This window comes from Trematomus bernacchii, unplaced genomic scaffold (genome assembly GCF_902827165.1).
Source record: "Trematomus bernacchii unplaced genomic scaffold, fTreBer1.1, whole genome shotgun sequence".
In the NCBI taxonomy this organism is placed as follows: domain Eukaryota; kingdom Metazoa; phylum Chordata; class Actinopteri; order Perciformes; family Nototheniidae; genus Trematomus; species Trematomus bernacchii.
In genome coordinates, this window is record NW_022987605.1 from 1,918,493 (window position 1) to 1,938,404 (window position 19,912).

Sequence of the window (19,912 nt, forward strand, 5' to 3'; positions counted from 1 at the left end):
AAGCTTGAGAACAGGGGTCCAGACAATAAACATAAAGTATATATATTACATATCATTAATGTGGGGGGAACTTCTGAAGCAATTGGAGTCAGGACTCAGAGAGACACGAGGAGAGCTGGAGCTTTGAACACTGACGGTTTATTTGGAGCTTCGGCCGGAGAATTCACAAGACATGTCACGGGCCACGGTTTGACCACACGGTTGAGATGCCACAATCAATTCTGAAGAACTCTACCTCAGACCCGTGTATTTAGCTAGTTCAGAGAGAATTATTATTAGTTATTGTGCATAACAAGATAGAACCATAACACCTCTATCAGCTGACGCCAACAGGCAGGAACAGGGAGACAAAACACTGAGAGCACAGCAGCCAAGGTTACAGGTGCCTGTGCTCAGTCAGGACAGTTTGAACTGATAAACTGGGTCAAAGTTATGGGCCTTGGAAAATATTTCCCCAACAATTAATACATATAGAATTGAGAGAGTTTAAGTTTTATACAGAAACATTACAAAAACACCCCACACTATCCAGACACCCTAAAAACTAAACTACTCTAACCCTAACTACTGAATGGGTACATACAGACTAACTACATACAGAGTACATAAGATCGGTTTCTGCGTGAACGAGTGTACGATGGAAGAAGTATTCAGATGCTTTACTTGGGAAAGTACCAATACATTATTGTCAAAATACTTCATTACGTAAAACATTTAGTAAAAGTCCTGCATTCAAAATCTTACTTAAGAGCACAAAAGTATTATCATCATAATTTGCTTAAGTTATAAAAAGTACTCATTGTGCAGAAAAATTGCCTTTATGTGTGTATATAATCATATGTAAAATATTTAAATAATTTGACTCTTTTGTGACTGAAAGAGTTACTCCACTAGTTTAATTTTTAGAGATGCATTTTAAAAGAAGCTAAAGCTGTTTAATACAAAGTAAAATAACTTTATTTCCTTTTAAAATGTAGTGGAGTAGAAGTATAAAGTAGGATAAAATAGAAATATTCAAGTACAAGTACCTCAAATTGTACTTAAAGGTAGGGTAGGTAAGTTTGAGAAACCGGCTCGAGATCGCTAGAATTTGAAAATACACAACCGGAGAAAATCTTCCACTTCCTTACAGAGCCCCTCCTCCAATACACACGAACGCACACATGACCAATGAGGGCACGAGATAAGTTTGTGCACAGATGGTAGGCTGACAGGCAGGCAGGCCATCCAGTTATTTTAGCCGGGCCGGCTAAAATGATTGGTCGTGCTTTTTACAGTACTACGGCTTCCACAGATTTTTTGTCAAAGCACTTAAGATATTCATTGCTATCGGGATGTTAAGAGCATTTCATGGAATATAACAAAAAGTGTATCTCGAGCCGGTTTCTCAAACTTACCTACCCTACCTTTAAGAACAGTACTTGAGTAAATGTACTTAGTTACTTCCCACCTCAGGGTGCAGGGATTTGAATGCAATAAGTTATTGTTCTTTAAGAAAATCTCTGATAGTACTATCATCTAATTAAAGATAATTAAGTAATATTAAAGGATATTAAATAACACATTTTATTTCAGTCGGACCTGTGGAACCCCTTGTGTTGAATTCATTGTGACGTCTCACCCTCCTCTCTGCCTCTGTCTGTCAGATACCCTCACAGGGGGGGCAGTAAAATCCTCCACATTGAGCATCAGCACGCTGTCCTTCCTTTACCTGCGGACTATTCTGGGCTGTAGCCAAGACTACATCTTCCAGGTCACGGTCAACAGGGCGGGGACTCACATGGTGGCGTTCTGCCCCTCCCCCCGTACGGGCCTCACTGAGCTGGTCACCGTGAACCTGGAGACTGAGGACCACAAACACCTCGTTCGCTTCCCCGCAACACTGACCAGAGGTTTGTTTTTAAAGGCTGCTCAAAGTTCTCCATGGATACTGACCAGGATAATAAATTAACCATTTCAGAAGCCACTCCCCCCAGCAGCAGTCGTCCAATCATAGCTTAGGATCAGTGACTAGGCAAGGCAGGCCTGTCAAGGTTTGGATTTCTTAAAGCTCCCATGTCATGCTTTTCCGGTTATTACCCGTCCCCTTGTGTGTTATGAAGGTTTTTATGCATGTAAACGGTGTGCAGAGTCAAAACCCTCAAAGTACACCCTGTAGCGAGTAAAACTCTAACACAGAAAATGCCTCCCCAAAACGCCTCGTTGGAGATACGTCACTGCCCATTTGAGTCTTCCATTTAGTTCCGGGTACGGCCTGATGTCATGCGGTACCCGGAACGAAATGGACCAATCCCGAAGAGCTATGGCCACACCCAGCGGCGCTGGCCGCACCCTCTGCCAGCCTAACATTTACTGTTGGAAGCTCTGGTTCAATTCACAATCGATCGAGTCATGCCACTGCCAAGGACCTGTTTCCTGAAATGTGAGGAGAAATCTGAGCTGTTTGTCCTACAGGAGAACCACGACGAAGTCAGTGGTTGAAATTTCTTTTTAACACTGTTCCTTTAGAGGTTCGAAGAACGTTACTGTGTGCGCGGCATTTCACAGACGAAAGCTTCCAAAACATTGCCCAGTTTGAGGCCGGATATGCACAGCATTTGAAACTGAAGGACGATGCTATTCCTAGTTTGTTTGGACCGTTTGGAGCAGGGGAAGATTCGGGTACACAACCTGTAAGTTTGCATTGTTATTTGTGTATTCATCAAACAAGGTATCTACCACGACTGTTCAGACTGCTAAGCCAGTGCTAACTGTGCTAACTAAGTTGCTAGCGTTTCCATATCAACTCTAATATCAGCAGATGGCCTTACATACATGTATCTCATAGCAGGAGAATGTCTGCATTCACACACAAAATACTCATAGACAGTATACTCCAGGTGATTTACCGTACGGTCAGTCGCGAAACGTAATTACATTATAGCTGGCGTTCCGAGCGTGTATGCTACCGAGCTAAACAACAAGGCTACTAAGAGCTAGACATGAGTTTGCTCGGAAAAACATTGTTTTTACCCATATAAGATTGCAATTGTAAACATGTGCTTGATAGCCTAATATGAACCACTATCTGTTGTTCATAGTATAGTATAGCATATTGAACAACTGAACAACTAGCAAACGTAGATTAGCATTGTAATCCAGCTGGCAAGCTGACGAACATCAAACAACTAAGTTTATTTCACACTTCCAGCAGAGACAACGGGGAAATCCCCTCTCTTTGCCCGCTCACAGACCCCCAAATGACGGCCTAGAGACCTCCAAGAGGTGTCCCTGAAATTGGGACTCTGTTTATTTCACACTTCCAGCAGAGACAACGGGGAAATCCCCTCTCTTTGCCCGCTCACAGACCCCCAAAGGACGGTACATTACAGTTGGCTTTCCTCCGACGCTGATAGCATGTATAGCTAACGAGGCTAGCTATACATGCTAGCGGGAAACATTGTATGACCGAACGTAGCAGACTACCCGTATAAGATTGCAATTATAAACACGTTATTGCTAGCCTAATATGAACCACTAGCTTTTGTTCATAGTAGTTTTATTACACTCCATTATAGTTGCCGTTCCTCCGAGCTAACGTTCATATCGTGTTAGCTACCAAGGTAAACAAAGCTAGGTTAGCATATTAGCTGGCAAGCTGTTCATTAGATAGATCCACACTCCTACCACAACTACTACTAACGAATCTAAAACAACTAAGTTTCTCTAATATTTTGTGATTTGCATTTGATTTCGTCCAGCCAGATCCTGCCGGACAATACATGACTGGACTACCACACTGAGGCATCGTCCTAAAAAGCCCCGGCTGCTATAGGCAAGATGCCGACAACGGGGAGTAATTGACGATATACCGTGTATATATGTATATTTACGTTCATTTTGTACATTTCTAAAAATAAAGTTTAATGGAAATACTTAGTAGGTCTATCCTTTCTTCCCTGAATTATTTGCTCCTATAACATATCATTCATATATAGCAAACCATGATTTGATTTCTCATCAAACAGTAGTAGTTTATAACGGGTAAAAATAACTTACTCTTTGTTATGACCGGCTCGTAGGCCACAACGGAAAGACAAGGAGACATACACGAGTTTACAAAACCACGGCACATTTATTGTGGTAAATGCAGAGATAGGTGGTCGAGGGGAGAGGATCGCTGAGCTGCTTGGAGGGAGAGAGGGGCCGCCGTGTGACTCCGGGCAGCTGGCTAGCACCTCGGCTCCGGCCAGGTGTCCGTGATCGCGCTGATTAGCCTCTTCAGCTCCACCCCATCGTAAGACAAAGGCCCTGGTGCCGTCACACTCTTCTATAACAACAGTTGTAGGTACAGTTCGGTTAGTTAACGTATAAAATATACGGCTGTACCGACGCCATGATAAGACTGATGTTCCGCTGAGAGCAGCCGGAAAAAGCACTGTTAGACATGGGCGGAGCCTCTCTGGTGGTTGACTAATCAGAACAGAGTGGCCGAGCTGACCAATCGGAGCACACTAGGCTCACAGGGAGGGGGGGGGCAAGAGCTCCAACGAGTCGTTTAGTGGAGAGAGTGAATACTGCTGAATACACATGCTTGACAGAGATGCTGTATGCGAAACCAATGTGAGTTTGGAAAATTGCACAGTATAAATCTATTTTAGTATACCTCAACAATGTAATTATGATCAGTGGAAATGGCCATGACATGGGCCCTTTAACTCTAGTGAGGGCAACACTTCTTTTGTAATGTCCTCCAAAACTGAAAACGACAACAGCAAAAAGGGGATGATTGGATCAAACCGTTTTCTGCTGCTTACCTTAGCAAGCCTTGCTAACTAGTCTATGTTATCTTGGTTACACTTTCAAGGCCAAAGATTCATGAGCTAACTGTATTGCTTTGTGGGATACAGGTAACTTAGAAAAAGCCTCGACAAATTAAGTGTGTGGGCATCTAGTATCATGTTAGCAGCTTTGTCCTGCTATTGATCGAGCTTGGGGAAGTAAGTGTTTTTTACAACATTGTTCCTGGTATAAAGGGTAAAATATATTGCTTGCAAATAAGTACCATAAAGCATAAATCTAGACTATTCATTACTTCTGAAAGTCACTTTCTAACATTTCTACATCTGAAGGAGTTAGGCACACAAAGGCTAAATGGGACATGTAGGCATCTTTGTGTCATGATCAAGTTATCATTATAACATGTATAATGTATGTAAAATCATCCTATTAATTAAAATATCATTTTGCAGTTTACACATCTTTCCTTTTTTTTGGACCAGATCAGTCTTTATGACAGAGTGTTAATGTCAGAGGGAATGACATGCGCAAAACGGACTGCAGGCGTATTCAAACCTGCATCCGCCGCTGCAGGGCTGAGCCCCAGTTTACACATTTTCATGCAAGTCTGTTAAAAACCGAAATCAGCTGATGAATCAGAAAGTGATAGTCATTTCAGCCAAAGAAATTGACATAGGACTAAAATGAGCAAGAGAGCCTTTGTCTAATGCTGTCTGAAATCAAATACTTTTACAAAAATATCAATGAATTTTCTGTTTTAAATCTGCCACCGCTAGAGCTACAATGTAATGGTTGCTACATAGTCTGACCCCATTGTCTGTACTGAGAGAAGGAGAACAATATAGCTTATTCTGTCCTAAAGCTGTCAGAGAACAGCAGACCACACCTGAACACAGCAGCATGTGGCCAGATGTGCTCCAGATGTTTGGGTCGACAGCGGTCAGAGCAGCTCAGACCTGTTCCTCTCCCCTCAGGCCTGTGTTTGGACCTGCGGCTCTGCGTGGGGTTCTGCAGTGGAGAGAGGTACCTCCGTCTGTGGGACATGACCTCCAGGATCAGTGACCAGGCTCTGACCTATAACATCCACAGGCTCAGAAGTGAGGGCACAGAGGAGGTTGTTCCTCTGGGGGAAACCATGAGGTGGGTACCGAGGTGAACCCCTCACAGCAGTCGCTTTGCATGTCTTTACTTATGTTGTAGTGGTTGTTAGATTCTGTTGTTAGTATCCTACATAATCCACATCACACAGGAGACGTCTTTTTCACTCATTTGTAGGCCATTTTTTTGGTGGATAGTAACTCTACTTAAGTAGAATTTGTAGTACTAGTACTTTACTTGAGTAAACTTGAGTTTCCATTGTATGCTACTTTATACTTCTACTCCGCAACATTTTGGCGACCAGTATTTTACTTATTACTTTTTAGATTCATATTATTAGCACAAAAGATTATCTATTATTAAATACACTTTGTTATATAATAAATGGTTAAGATATCCAGCAGTAATTAAAATAAGCAAACATTTACCAGCTGTGATGAACACATAAACGCATGGATAAGCATAATAACATAATTGAATGATAATGATTGGCCATTATGCATTACGAGTATTTTACTTCTGGTCCTTCTAGTGTATTTTGATGCCGACACTTTTGTAGTTGTACTTCTTCCATCACTGCACTTCATTTTAATGTGACCACATTATTGCACACAAATACACCCTCCCTTGCTGTGATTGGTTGACGCTAATTCTTATCATAGACAACCAATCTTAAATACAGTATGCCCATCGACCAATCACTGTGAAAATGAAGCAACGTATTCACACTTGACATCCAAGGGGCAAACTCTGAAAAGTGAAGCTAAAGTATAAATGCCCAAAATGTAAATTCATTCTTATAGCCAAAACGGGGAAACTTCATTTGAAATCTGAGAAAAAATTACTCTAATTGTCAGTTTTTTTATAACTTTAGTAAACACTTTTCACTTTCCAAATGATTTTATGTTCTCAATAGCTTGTTTTAACTTTTCTTGAATACAACATGATTTTTTTGTCCCATTTAGATAAAAAATACTCATAACTGTTTGTACTTTGCATCAGTGGGGAATTAAAATGTTGTATTTTTGCATTGACATTTGTCAGACTCTTCACCCTTTAGGAAAAATGCTGTGAACATTGATATCAGGAGCACTCTCCATCCAACTGTCCCTTTGTGTTACCAAACTGTTCATGTTGTGGTATCCTCCTCCTCTGATGGAGTGCCTCCCTCTGCTGGCAGGTACGCTGTGTGCCGGTCCCTCAGAGCTGGGACGGTGTATGTATGGAACTTGTCCAGACGGCGTTTCTCCTGCCGACCCATCAGAGTGCAGCACGGCCTCTACAGCAGCACGGATGTGGTGCTCACCCATGACTTCAAACTTTACATCCTGACTGACAGAAGCACAAACTGCAGCATAAACACTTCTTCATACACATTCCAGGTCAGTCTCTCTTTGGAATCATATTTTATATATTCATCGCTTTGTTTTAACCCTGGTGGATACAGTAATTGACGGGCTGTGTCCATGTGTAATATAGGTGAAATAACAGTGTAACATGGTTGTAACATGGGTATAATATGGGTCTAATAACAGTGTAGTATGGGTGTAATTATAGTGTAATATGGGTATAATACGGGTGTAATAATGTGTAATTGGGATGTATTAATAGGTAATGTAGAAAATAGGAATCAATACATTTTCCAAAATATTTATATGTGATTGTAGATTTGTAGACTTGTAGATGCAGATCTAAAAGTAAATTGACTTTCCTTTAAGTTCCTGTGAATAGCTTCACATCTGTCCCGTCTGATCTCACAGACTCTTCTGGTGTATGATCTGATTAAGAGGAGCTATGTGAGGAGACAGACTGGGATCACCGTGACTTCCTGTCCTCCACACGAGTACCGTCTCCTGGGGGACAGACGGACTCTGCTGGGCCTATCAGAGACCAGGTGACATTCATCTGTGAAATACAGGGAGGCTGGAAAGTCTGCCATCATAGGGATACTTCACAACACACACCGGTGGAAAGTAACTGAGTACATTAACTCAAGTCCTGTACTTACGTGCACTTGTAGTATTTTAATTCTATACTACTTTATACTTCTACTCTGCAACATTTGGAAGCAAATGTTGTACTTTTCTACATTATATTTATTTAACAGATTTATTTGTCTTTATAAATTCAGATTTTGAAACACAATACTCAGTTTAAGATATAATTATTTTGTATAGATTAAACAATCCAACATTATATTTAAGTAACTAAAACCATGAGTGGGTTAACAAAACATTAATTTGCAGCAATTTTGTACCATTCTTGATGCAATACCTTTACTTGAAATTGAGTATTTTTACAGTGGGATATTAGTAACACCTAATATTAGAGAGATTAAAACTAATCTCCATATCAATCGATGGCTTCCATGTGTGACATGAGGTTGTTGATGATGATGATGATGACCGTACCTCAGAAGCCCTACATACATTTATTCTTCGCATAGATTTAGTCAAAATGCATGTTACGTTCACATCAGTTGAACACAATTTAACAAAACAACATTTCAAACTTGTTGATAAAGTTATTCTCACTGCTTCTATCATGTGTTCTACCATATTGACCTTCACAAAAGCAATTTCAGCAGAACCCTACTGTGATATCTGTCTGCTGGGTGTTGTTGCAGAGCTCATCTGATCCTTTGGGATCTGGACTCTGGCTCCATCAAACTTGAGATCAAACCCCCCCACAGAGAGCCGCTTCTGTGCAGCAGCAAGGCTCCAGACCTGCAGCCTGATGTGGAAACACACCGAGAGACAAGCTGGTCCTTCCTCTATCCAACACAGATCTGTCCTCATCCTTTTCTCCATGATGATCGGACTCTTAAAATGTGCTTTTCCCTGTGTGTGTTTAGCTGATGCACAAATCCAAACCACTTTACAGAATAGTGTATTCTGATTCACATCCGTTCCAGAAAATGAGTACCTTTATTAGTCTAGGACGGTTGACGAGAAAATAGTACCAAACCCTATTGAAAAGAGATATAAAAAATGTGGGGTTTGGTTCTGCTATTTAGGTGTTTGTTAAATTTGCATTTCAGCATAACAAACCTTGTGCTTCATCTCCTGTATGAATTGCATTATACAAAAATTATTATAATTATTATAACCGAAGGAGTATACATGTTGATGTGTTCTATGGCAAGGTATTGAACCCCAAATTGCTCCTGACACAGCCATCAGTTTTTAAAAGTCTATGTGTGTGATTGAGATAATGAGCAGTTGTCCCCTTGTGTGACAGCCCCAGTCATACGTGTATGAATTTGTGTGAAAAGGTGAAGGTTGACATGTAGTGTAAAGCATTTTAAGTAGGCAGAAGACAATAAAGGTGCTATCTAAAAGTAAATCCATTAAGATGGTTCCTCACTTTGGAGGGTTATCCTAAAATGAGTGTATTAGTATATTCTGTTGTTATATTGAGGGGAAAGTGCAACACACAGATACATAACCACCTGTGAATGTAGCCACAATACAGGAAAGGGAAAACCAAAAAAAGCACAATATGGTCCCTTTAATTAATTTTGCTATAAAGAAACAATATATGATGAAAGATCAGATAATATCTGATTGGATGTTAGCACGTGTCTGGTTTGCCCTGCAGTTCCTTATAGCTGATTTTCTTGCCATTGTAATGCCTTGGGACATTCGAACAGAGAGCAAGTCTGCGATGAAGAGGAGAATGGAGAGAGAGAAACTGAGAGAGAAAGAGGCCAAAAGGAGGCTGGAGGTAGAGAAGTACAACTCTATAGACCAATACCTCCTCAGTGGAGAGGAACAGGTACACAGTAAACGAGCAATGTGCAGTACAACGGCAGAAACACACACCAAATCCACATTTCATTGACAAGGAATAGTTTTGTGTTTTTTAAGGGAAATAAAGTGCAATCGTGTTCCAACTATGACAACACGTTTTAAGTAGTTTGAGGGCTTATTCATTTTTATAATATTGGCAGCATTGCTGGCAGAATCATATTGCTGTATAAACACTTTAGGATTATTGTCTTTATTGCATGAAGTTTCATGACATTTTTCAGCTGAATAACTGACATTCCACACCTTTGTTCTGCAGGTGGTGGTGTGCTTCTATTTTGCTCACCACCTCAATGTGTTCAGCATGGCTTCTCAGGAGCACCTCCACACCCTGGAGGATGAGACCTCTCTGCTGAGCCTCCACCCGGCAGCCCTCACCTCCACAGGCAGCCACCTGGTGACCAGCAGCTACACCCAGGAGCAGAGGGGCCCCCACCTCTGCCTGTGGGACCTGCACAGAGGAGCGGTGGGCGCTTTGCTCCCATTAGGACTATGTTCTTAAGGTTTCTGTTTTATCTTCTGGATGATTTGATCTCATATTGACCAAAGGTTATGCTTTGTACAAATGATTTTATGTGATGAACAGACTAAGCAGAAGGAGGCTGGAGTTTGCTGCGTAGCTATAACAGACAACGCAGACAGAGTTGTCTTTGGGGCCGCAGGAAGCAGCAGGTACATGTGTTCATCTTTCATAAGTGACATAATCATAATAATCATAATAGTGCATTTTATTTATATAGGCGCGTTTCAAGGCTTTCAAGGTCGCCACACAAGACACAAAAACACAAAGCAAACACAAAACACCAGCAGAAAAACAAGACAGTATAATCAATAAAAACAGAGGATGTGTGATGAGTAGTGATAAGGGATACGTTTTGAGATGTGATTTGAAAATGGAGAGAGTCAATATTAGAAGACCTAAGGGGGTGGGTGGGTGCGTTGATGTGCAGGAAGTCGGAGCGGTACGGAGGAGGGAGGCTGTGGATAGCAGAATGTCAGGGTTCTGGTGATGATGCGGGCAGCAGAGTTCTGGACCAGTTGACGTTTGTGGATGGACTTGAGAGGGAGACCACAGAGAAGAGAGTGGCAGTAGCGGATGTGTGGAGTGACCAGGGTGTGAACAAGGATGGAGGTGCTGTTCGCTGTGAGGGGGGGGGCGGAGGCGGGGGGGGGGGGGATGCTACGAACATGAAAATAAGCAGACCGAATGACATCACTGATGTGAGTTTTGTGTGCTGTCGAGGATGACACCCAGACTCTTAACCAGAGGGGAGGGTGAGACTGAAATGGAGAAAGTGTCAGGTTTGGTTAGGGTGGATTTGGTCCCTAGGACATAGGCCTGTTATTCCCTGCAATGCTGCTGAAGAGTTGAGATTAAACATCGAACACGGTCAATTCACTTCAAACTGTCAGAATTGTACAAGTTGTTTTTTTACTTTTAACAGCAAAACAAGCAGGTTCTCTTCAGATCCTTAGAATTCTTTTGCCATACACATACTAAGCTGTGTTCATTAGATGACTTGTGCTGCTTATGATTTACTAAAATAATGGAGGTTATTCTTACATTTAAAATCTTGGGGTTGTGTTTTACTTTAGAGTTATTTTAATTCATTTAGCACTTTAGTTGGTAATATAGTGCATATGAGCAATATATTACAATGTTACCAACCTATGGCTGAACAATAAAGGGAGGGTTTTAGGTTCATCGAGCCCTGCCGTCAGTCTTCAAAATAAACACTGTTGTCTGACATGATCATGATGCTAATCGTGCTAGCATTGGGCTGCATTAGCTTTTTGCTGGCATAAACAATCAAATAGTGATTTCTGCACTCAGCTTTGAATGTGAAGATGTGAAAATACTTCCACCTTCTTCATCATTGCCGTTTTCCCCATTGCTCTGACAGACTGAAGGTGTGGGACCCCTTCAAGGGAAAGGAGCATCTGTGGCTATGGAAACCTGACGATTGATGTCTCCAGTAAGCTTTACGTGACAGAGGGAGGATCTAGAGCCATCCTGCTGTCAGGTGGGCTGATAATAAAAGCTCCTATAGGATAAAAAGAATGAAGTATTTATAAGGTCTCCAGTCATGTGACTGATGTGTGTGTTTGTTTTCACACTATGGTGCTAAAAACTAACTGTTTCCTCAAGGCTCTTTCACAGTAAGGTGTCATATTACAGCATGTTTTCACACTTTCAAGCAAGTGAAATCAGTGCAGTGTGAGGTGGATATGAGTTGGATTAAAAGACACTGATATATAAAGTATTTTTGTAATTAAAAGGTTAATTCACCAACATTTGAAAACAAAGATGAATGGTAAGAGCTCAAGTGACTTCTAAATGTATGACCATTTGTGTGAACTGACTCTTTAGAGCTAAAAGGATTACAAAAATAGTTACAAAGAAAGTATTCATTTCTCTCTGATTCTTATTAAGAGAGCTCTGGCCAACAGTTATCTACACTTCTGATCTGATTAGAAATTGGTAAAGGGACCCTATTATGCTTTTATAATGTTATTACGACAGCTCTAAACATTTGGACATTACAAGATTACTACAGATTACCAGCTAACCAATCAGAGCAGACTGGGCTCTGGTTTCAGACGAAAAAGAAAAGGTGAAAAGAAAAAGGTGAAAAGAGGTGCTGCAGCACAGGCAGTATGAGAAAAATAAAGAGCTTTTTGAACATTAAAGCATGGAGACATGTCCCAGTAGAGACACTACATACTGATATACACCTGAACATCAGCAGGAGAGGACTCTTTAAAGTAGAGACACTACATACTGATATACACCTGAACATCAGCAGGAGAGGACTCTTTAAAGTAGAGACACTACATACTGATATACACCTGAACACCAGCAGGAGAGGACTCTTTAAAGTAGAGACACTACATACTGATATACACCTGAACATCAGCAGGAGAGGACTCTTTAAAGTAGAGACACTACATACTGATATACACCTGAACATCAGCAGGAGAGGACTCTTTAAAGTAGAGACACTACATACTGATATACACCTGAACATCAGCAGGAGAGGACTCTTTAAAGTAGAGACACTACATACTGATATACACCTGAACACCAGCAGGAGAGGACTCTTTAAAGTAGAGACACTACATACTGATATACACCTGAACATCAGCAGGAGAGGACTCTTTAAAGTAGAGACACTACATACTGATATACACCTGAACATCAGCAGGAGAGGACTCTTTAAAGTAGAGACACTACATACTGATATACACCTGAACATCAGCAGAATATGGACTCTTTAAAGTAGAGACACTACATACTGATATACACCTGAACATCAGCAGGAGAGGACTCTTTAAAGTAGAGACACTACATACTGATATACACCTGAACATCAGCAGGAGAGGACTCTTTAAAGTAGAGACACTACATACTGATATACACCAGAACATCAGCAGGAGAGGACTCTTTAAAGTAGAGACACTACATACTGATATACACCTGAACATCAGCAGGAGAGGACTCTTTAAAGTAGAGACACTACATACTGATATACACCTGAACATCAGCAGGAGAGGACTCTTTAAAGTAGAGACACTACATACTGATATACACCTGAACATCAGCAGGAGAGGACTCTTTAAAGTAGAGACACTACATACTGATATACACCTGAACATCAGCAGGAGAGGACTCTTTAAAGTAGAGACACTACATACTGATATACACCTGAACATCAGCAGAATATGGACTCTTTAAAGTAGAGACACTACATACTGATATACACCTGAACATCAGCAGGAGAGGACTCTTTAAAGTAGAGACACTACATACTGATATACACCTGAACATCAGCAGGAGAGGACTCTTTAAAGTAGAGACACTACATACTGATATACACCAGAACATCAGCAGGAGAGGACTCTTTAAAGTAGAGACACTACATACTGATATACACCTGAACATCAGCAGGAGAGGACTCTTTAAAGTAGAGACACTACATACTGATATACACCTGAACATCAGCAGGAGAGGACTCTTTAAACCCCTGTACAGTAGTCAGGAACAGGGATTAGCTAGAGACAAAACATTTTTTTTGTGTGAGGCTGAAAATATTTAATGTTAGCTTTTAAGTGTTGTATTTGAAACATGTATACAGTCAATCATTATAGCATTAGGGGGTTTTGCATCCAGCCTTAAGTGGCCAATGGAGTCATGGCAGTTATGGTACTTCACCGTTGGATTCATTTTTTTAGCTAGTCACTATAAAAATGACACTATAACATTTTAACATATCACCTCAAAAATGTGATGCTAATAATTCAGCCTATTTTCTGATGCTAACAGGACAGCTGAGCCTGTGGGACCTGCAGGCCGGCAGCGTCCTGTCTGTGCTCTCTGGATGCACCGGCCGCTGTATCAGGCTCATTCCTGGACACCAGACTAGCATCCTGCTGGGCCTCAGCCACAGCCCGGCCCTCCTCAGCATCAGGGTCACATCCAGGACTGTCAGATCAGCTGTCTCTCATGATGAAGACCTGTTCGGAGAGTCCAGCAGCAGCGAGGAAGAGGAGGGGGGCGCATGAACATTCTGCATTTCACAGTTCTTTCTTCATAACGATACAAAGGTATTTTTGGGCCAGTGGATGTCACCTGACCTGCAAAGTTCTATCTCATCTACAACAATGATATCCAGGCACCGTCAATATATTAGCAGGAGCTTTAGATACGGGACCTGGGATTGTTGTAACAAAGGAATGGTTGTAACAGCATGTGAGTCATGTGATCACCTTCAAGTATGACCACTTCCCTTCTGATCTAGCATGTGACATTTTGTAGCTGAGCAAAGAAGTTTACCAGAAGGCTTATCCTTTTTCCAGTCAGTCTATATTCTGATTGGTACTAATACTGTTGAAATTAGTAACTATACTTATTAAATAAGTGAGTAATCTCTTTGGTAAACTGCAGTGGTAACCTTTAACAAAGTACATTTACTGAAGTGCAATTCTGAGGTACTTTTACCTGAGTATTTTCATTGTATGCTACTTTATACTTCTACTCCACTACATTTTAGAAGCCAATGGTGTACATTTTACTCCACTAGATTTTTCAGCTGGAGTTACTTTACAGATTCATATTATTAGCTAATACACAATATAAATCAACTAAAAAATCAAAATTATGTTTGACATCAAATGATAGGTTAAAATATCCCACAGCAGCAAAGTTATATAGATTAGCTCCACCATTCCAGGTTTGATGAACACGTGATTATATCAATTATCATGATCCAGTAATTAAATATATATATGATTCTGAAATGGGCAATTCATCATAAAGAATTATTTTACTTTTGGTACTTAAAGATATTGTGATGCCAATATTTTGGACTTTAACTTGCAACAGAGTACTGCTGCTTTTACTACGGTATACAATCTGAGTACTTGGTACTGATAAAATGTGCATTTCATCCATTCTCAGTTAAAATTGCCATCCTGATAGCTAGCTAAACAATAGGGACAGGGTGAGATAAAGATATTTTGGAATTGTGTTGCTATAAAAAAAATGAAGAATTTGATATCGATTAATGATGTGATATAGTTGGCGAATTTCGAAAAATTGCTATTTGTATTTTAACAAATGAATATGCTTTAAGCCAAAATTCCAAAGCCCCCTCACAAAGATGCAGTGAGTGTTCAGTGCTGAGACAAAAAGCGTGACAACCACCTCTTGACTTTTTAAAGTGTCCACCAAAAAGTCCCCTTGGTTCAGACAGTTTTTAGCCTCTGAATCAGAGTATGTTAAAATCTATGTGAAACTATGTCAAGTTAGTAAGAGGCTTTTGGCAGTAATTACATTTGTAAGAAACATGTCGGTGCTTATTAAAGCTTTTAAAAAAAGGTTAGGAGCAGCACTTCAAATATTTACATAACACTGAAACATGTCATATGTTTAAGGACCCTATGGTATAATACATCTGGTTAGAGTTCTTCAGCATTATGCAGTGAGACTAGAAGAACTAGAAGAGGTGACTGAAGAACTCAGATGTTATACTTAAGCAAAAGTAGAAGTGCCAGAGTGTGGGAATACTCTGTTACAAGTAAAAGTCCTGCATTCAATACTCAAGTAAAAGAATGAAAGTATTATCATCAAAATATAGTGAAAGTAGCAACAGTAAAAGTAGTCATTGTGCAGATTGGTCCGTTTCAGAATAATATATATGATATGTTTTATAATGATTGATCATGAAAGTGTTCTCAAAGCTGGTAAAGGTGCAGCTAGTTTGAATGACTTTGTATACTGCAGGGTAGCTTGTGAATTTACTCCAGGTGGAACTAAAGTCTGATTTAACACTTATGTCACATCATTCATCCACATCTGTAAAGTAACTAAAGGTTTTAAATACATGTAGTGGAGACTAAACATTAACATGATAACATTTCCACTCTCATGCCAGCATGTCAACATGTCAGGCTGTGCTTCATGATGAAGAACTGAATAGTAACAGCATGACTATACTTTGTTTTAATGAATATAAAAAAACATTTACACAATAGTGATAGTGAACCAGTGAAAACAATATGACGTCCTATTCCAGTGTCCCATCAACAATCATCTCCTCACTTAAATATCAATCTCTTGTAAACATATAACATGTGTAAGTTATCCTCTACCGGTGATTATTGTATAGAGACAGACACTGATTTCAAATAATTGCTTGCAAATAGGGAAATTAAAATAAAAAAATAATAGTTTGTTTGGCCATAAATTATGATCATTAGCAGGCATACCTTATTTTTAATGAGGACCTCGTCCACAATGAAATGTGATAGTGAACCAAAACATGCTTTCATTTCTTTCTTGGGAGTCAAAATAAAGTCTCACAAAACCACAGGTGAGGAAGATGGCAGCTTCAGATTGTCTACAGACTGCAGTACAGTCAGAGCCAGCGGACCAATCAGCACCAGCTCATCACAACGTGTCCTGGATTAATAAGCGCCGCTACTAGTGGTGTTGGATTGTGCTCTTACAACATCACGAGTACGGTTATCAACTACGGCTGATAGTCCTCAGGCTTAACACATTTTCCAGAGAAATGGGGGGGAGGGGGGGGGGGGGGGGGGTCACTACCTGGACCTGCGGTCTTTTCTGTTTTTGTCTAGGCTTTTGTCCATGGTCTTTTCGTTGTCCCCTCTGCACTTGGGGCAGTACCACTTGCCCTTGGGCTTGTAGGTCAGGCCCACGCAGGAGAAGTGGAACCACTCGATGGGGCACTGGTCGTTGTCGCAACCGATCATCTCCCCGTATGACACCTGCTCACAGAGGCAGTAGGTGGGCTCGTTGGGGTCGATGGCGAAGTCCACCGGGGACGCGTCTCGCTCCTGTTTGGACTTGCGCTTTTTCTTCTTGGCAGACTTGGACTTCTTCTCTCGGGGCGGGGGGATGGACAGCTCCTCCACCTGGTCGTCCACCAGAGAGCCGTTGGCTGACGGGTGGCTGGAGTCCCGGCTCTCGCTGTTGCGCTGGCGTCGAGGGCGGCGTGCCGAGGTGCGTTCAGGGGCCGGCAGCTCTTGTATGCTGGTACGGCGCTCTGTGGGGAGCCGCACCTCCTCGCTGGGCTCCTGCAGGCAGAGGGAGTGGGAGTCCATCTGGCGGGAGCGGTTCTCCACCAGCTCCGTCATCTGGGTCACCACGTGGATCTTCTCGTCGCCCAGCTCCTGGCTGCTGATGAGCGCTCGCTGCAGCTGGACCTGCAGCCGCTTCCTCTGAGCGCCATCCTGCTCACGTTTGTACTTCTCAAACACTTCATCCACCTCCCTGAGGACCTCTAGAGAAGGGCATAAAGACAAAGAGTTTCATGAGTAATGACAGAATACAGAGAGGAGATACTGAACGCATTTTAGTTTGGAAACTTGAAGCTTCTGGTCACAATTACTGAAAACTGGCTTGTCATAGTAAACATTGACAATAAAAATATGTGGATGACATTGAGGGTGTAAAAGTAGAGTAATTAGATGTTTGTATAGCTCTAAAAAACAATCTTGGGTCATCGGCCAATTTGAGCTTAACACAGATATATCAGTGTACTCTGATCAAACATTTCAATAATGAAATGTCAAAGATATGGACTGGGTCATTAAGATACAGTATCTCCATTTAGCCGACCAGAGCATTGACTCGTTTTTTCCCTTCCCTACTGGAAAATGTCCCGCTTTATAACAAGTAGGTCTATATCAGCCACGTGAGTTTATTTCTTTAAAATCGTGCTGCATGTTTTCTGCATACAATGCAAACTTTTGTTGAGGTGAAATTAAGTTGCACATATGAAGCAGCTGACCCTAGAGGAGGAGGAATATATTGACTATTTACAGATTCTTTCTGATGGATGAAAGGATCCACAAACAGATGCTACAGTGTCTGCAGAACAAAAAAGAAAGAGGTAAAGATAAGGGGAACTAACAGGATAGTATCAGACTGAGATTTGGACACAGCAACATTAATAATACACATTTCATGTTGGAGAAATATTCAACATATTATTTAATTAGTCTCATGAAAAGGAGCACATATTCTGGAAGCATGAAGAACAAATAGAGAAGAGACAAGTCATGATAACACGATTATTGACAAAAAGGTGAGGCCACTGTATAGAGTATATTAGAGTTGAGAGACTATGTGGAGGGGAGGACATGGCTATTTGGATTTATGGTAGCAACTGGACAAATTATAGGACTTTTTAAATGTTGCATTGAGGAAGACTTTCCTGAAAGGAGGAAGAGGGCTGAGCTGCAGTGAGTCCCGCCCACAGGAAGTGACGCAGTCCGATGTTTAGAGGGGTTGCCTAGAAGAGAAGCTCTCCGGCTGTGAGACTCTCACTCGACGGACGGAGCACAGTGGAAACACTACGAGCTCTGATAATATGTACACTCGCTAAAAAACAATCCAAATGTAATGCCTCGATGTTTCTATCGGTGTTTGTTACTATCCGTCGATAATGTCGAGGAAATTAGCGGTACAAGGCTGCGTGTTTGCCGCCGCGTCAACAAACAGCATCCAATGGTTGTTGGTACATTTAAAAAACGGCAGTGTATGCTCACCATGGAGCAGGGGTTCACACCTGAATGAACACAGTTTATTATCTTCTGCTCATCTCCACTCTGGGCTTCGGCGCACATTAAACACACCAAGCAGCGTTTCATTCCTAAATGACCGGGTTTATTCATTGTTTAGCCTGCTTTCACATAATAATCATCCGCGGAAACACCGTGGTGGGCGGCAGTGTATACCTACTGAAAAAGTTGAGATTGTATTACTTCACAGTGCTAGTTTTTGGATTATATTATTGCCGAATTTGCTATTGGACCCCAATTATTCAATTCAGATCTCGTACTAAGTCAAATTGCATGTACACCTTTACTGAGAGGAGGAAATATCAAATTTAACAATTTTCTCATTGAGTTTGGTGTCACACAAAACAACGCGAAGAGTATCCGGGATATGCTAACTGACGGCTGGCTGGCTCGTTTTAATTACAATTGGCTCGTCAATGTGTTATCCTTATTTCCACTGGGCATATTACTGTGTTTCGCAGTATCGTCAGACACGAACAAGGGGTACTCGGTTTTTGCAAAAAGGGAACATTCGGCTCGCGCCTGCTCCACCATTTCAACACAAGCTCTCAGACTGCAGTTAATGTTGACCAAATGTATACACGAACATTTGATGATGGATAGAAACATATAATCACAATACCTTGATACTTTGCATCAATTTCCCGGAGCAGAGAAACATTTCTTTGTATGTCCAAAGGCAGGGACTCCACACATTCCAGATAATCCTCCACATAGTTGACCAGTTGTTGCGACTTGTCGGTATTTGGATAATGATGGCCCAACATCGTCTCGACGATGCATAGAGGCACTAAAAGATTAAGGAGGAATTGTGAAGAATATACTGTTAAAATCAAATGCTTGGCGACTTTGCAGCTTGTAGGGCAGTCCCAGGCAGCAGTTCACTTCAAACAAAACTAGAGCCACTGCGCATGCGGGAGTATTTTCCTTTTATGGTATTGTACAGTTTCCTCTCATTTATCGTCATCGAAGGCGGGCCCAAGTGTGGATGCAGCATCGGGATTGGCGCAGAGAGAACTCATTATCATAAGATTTTCCCGGGAAATTAAACCAATGGGGAAATTGAAAACAGAGAGCTGCCTTAGTTTTAAACCACGGTTCAGACGGTGATTATTCCC

General features: G+C 41.2%; 1 protein-coding gene across 1 annotated transcript; it reads right to left on the reverse strand.

Annotated features, from left to right (window-relative positions):
• Positions 1-16,770: 16,770 nt before the first annotated feature.
• ing2 (inhibitor of growth family, member 2) lies at positions 16,771-19,688 on the reverse strand. Its single transcript, XM_034130821.1, has 2 exons — positions 19,417-19,688; positions 16,771-17,491 (listed from the first exon to the last, which is right to left on the reverse strand). Exons 1-2 carry the CDS (start codon positions 19,559-19,561, stop codon positions 16,791-16,793), a joined length of 846 nt encoding a protein of 281 aa, XP_033986712.1. The 5' UTR covers positions 19,562-19,688; the 3' UTR covers positions 16,771-16,790.
• Between the last annotated feature and the right edge of the window lie 224 nt (positions 19,689-19,912).

Bases quoted from the DNA above. Each gene is read 5' to 3' on its own strand.
- ing2 (XM_034130821.1), bottom strand. From the start codon at position 19,561: ATGTTGGGCCATCATTATCCAAATACCGACAAGTCGCAACAACTGGTC. The intron at 17,492-19,416 runs GTATTGTGATTA...GCCCTTCTCTAG, and splicing joins AATTGATGCAAAGTATCAAG to AGGTCCTCAGGGAGGTGGAT.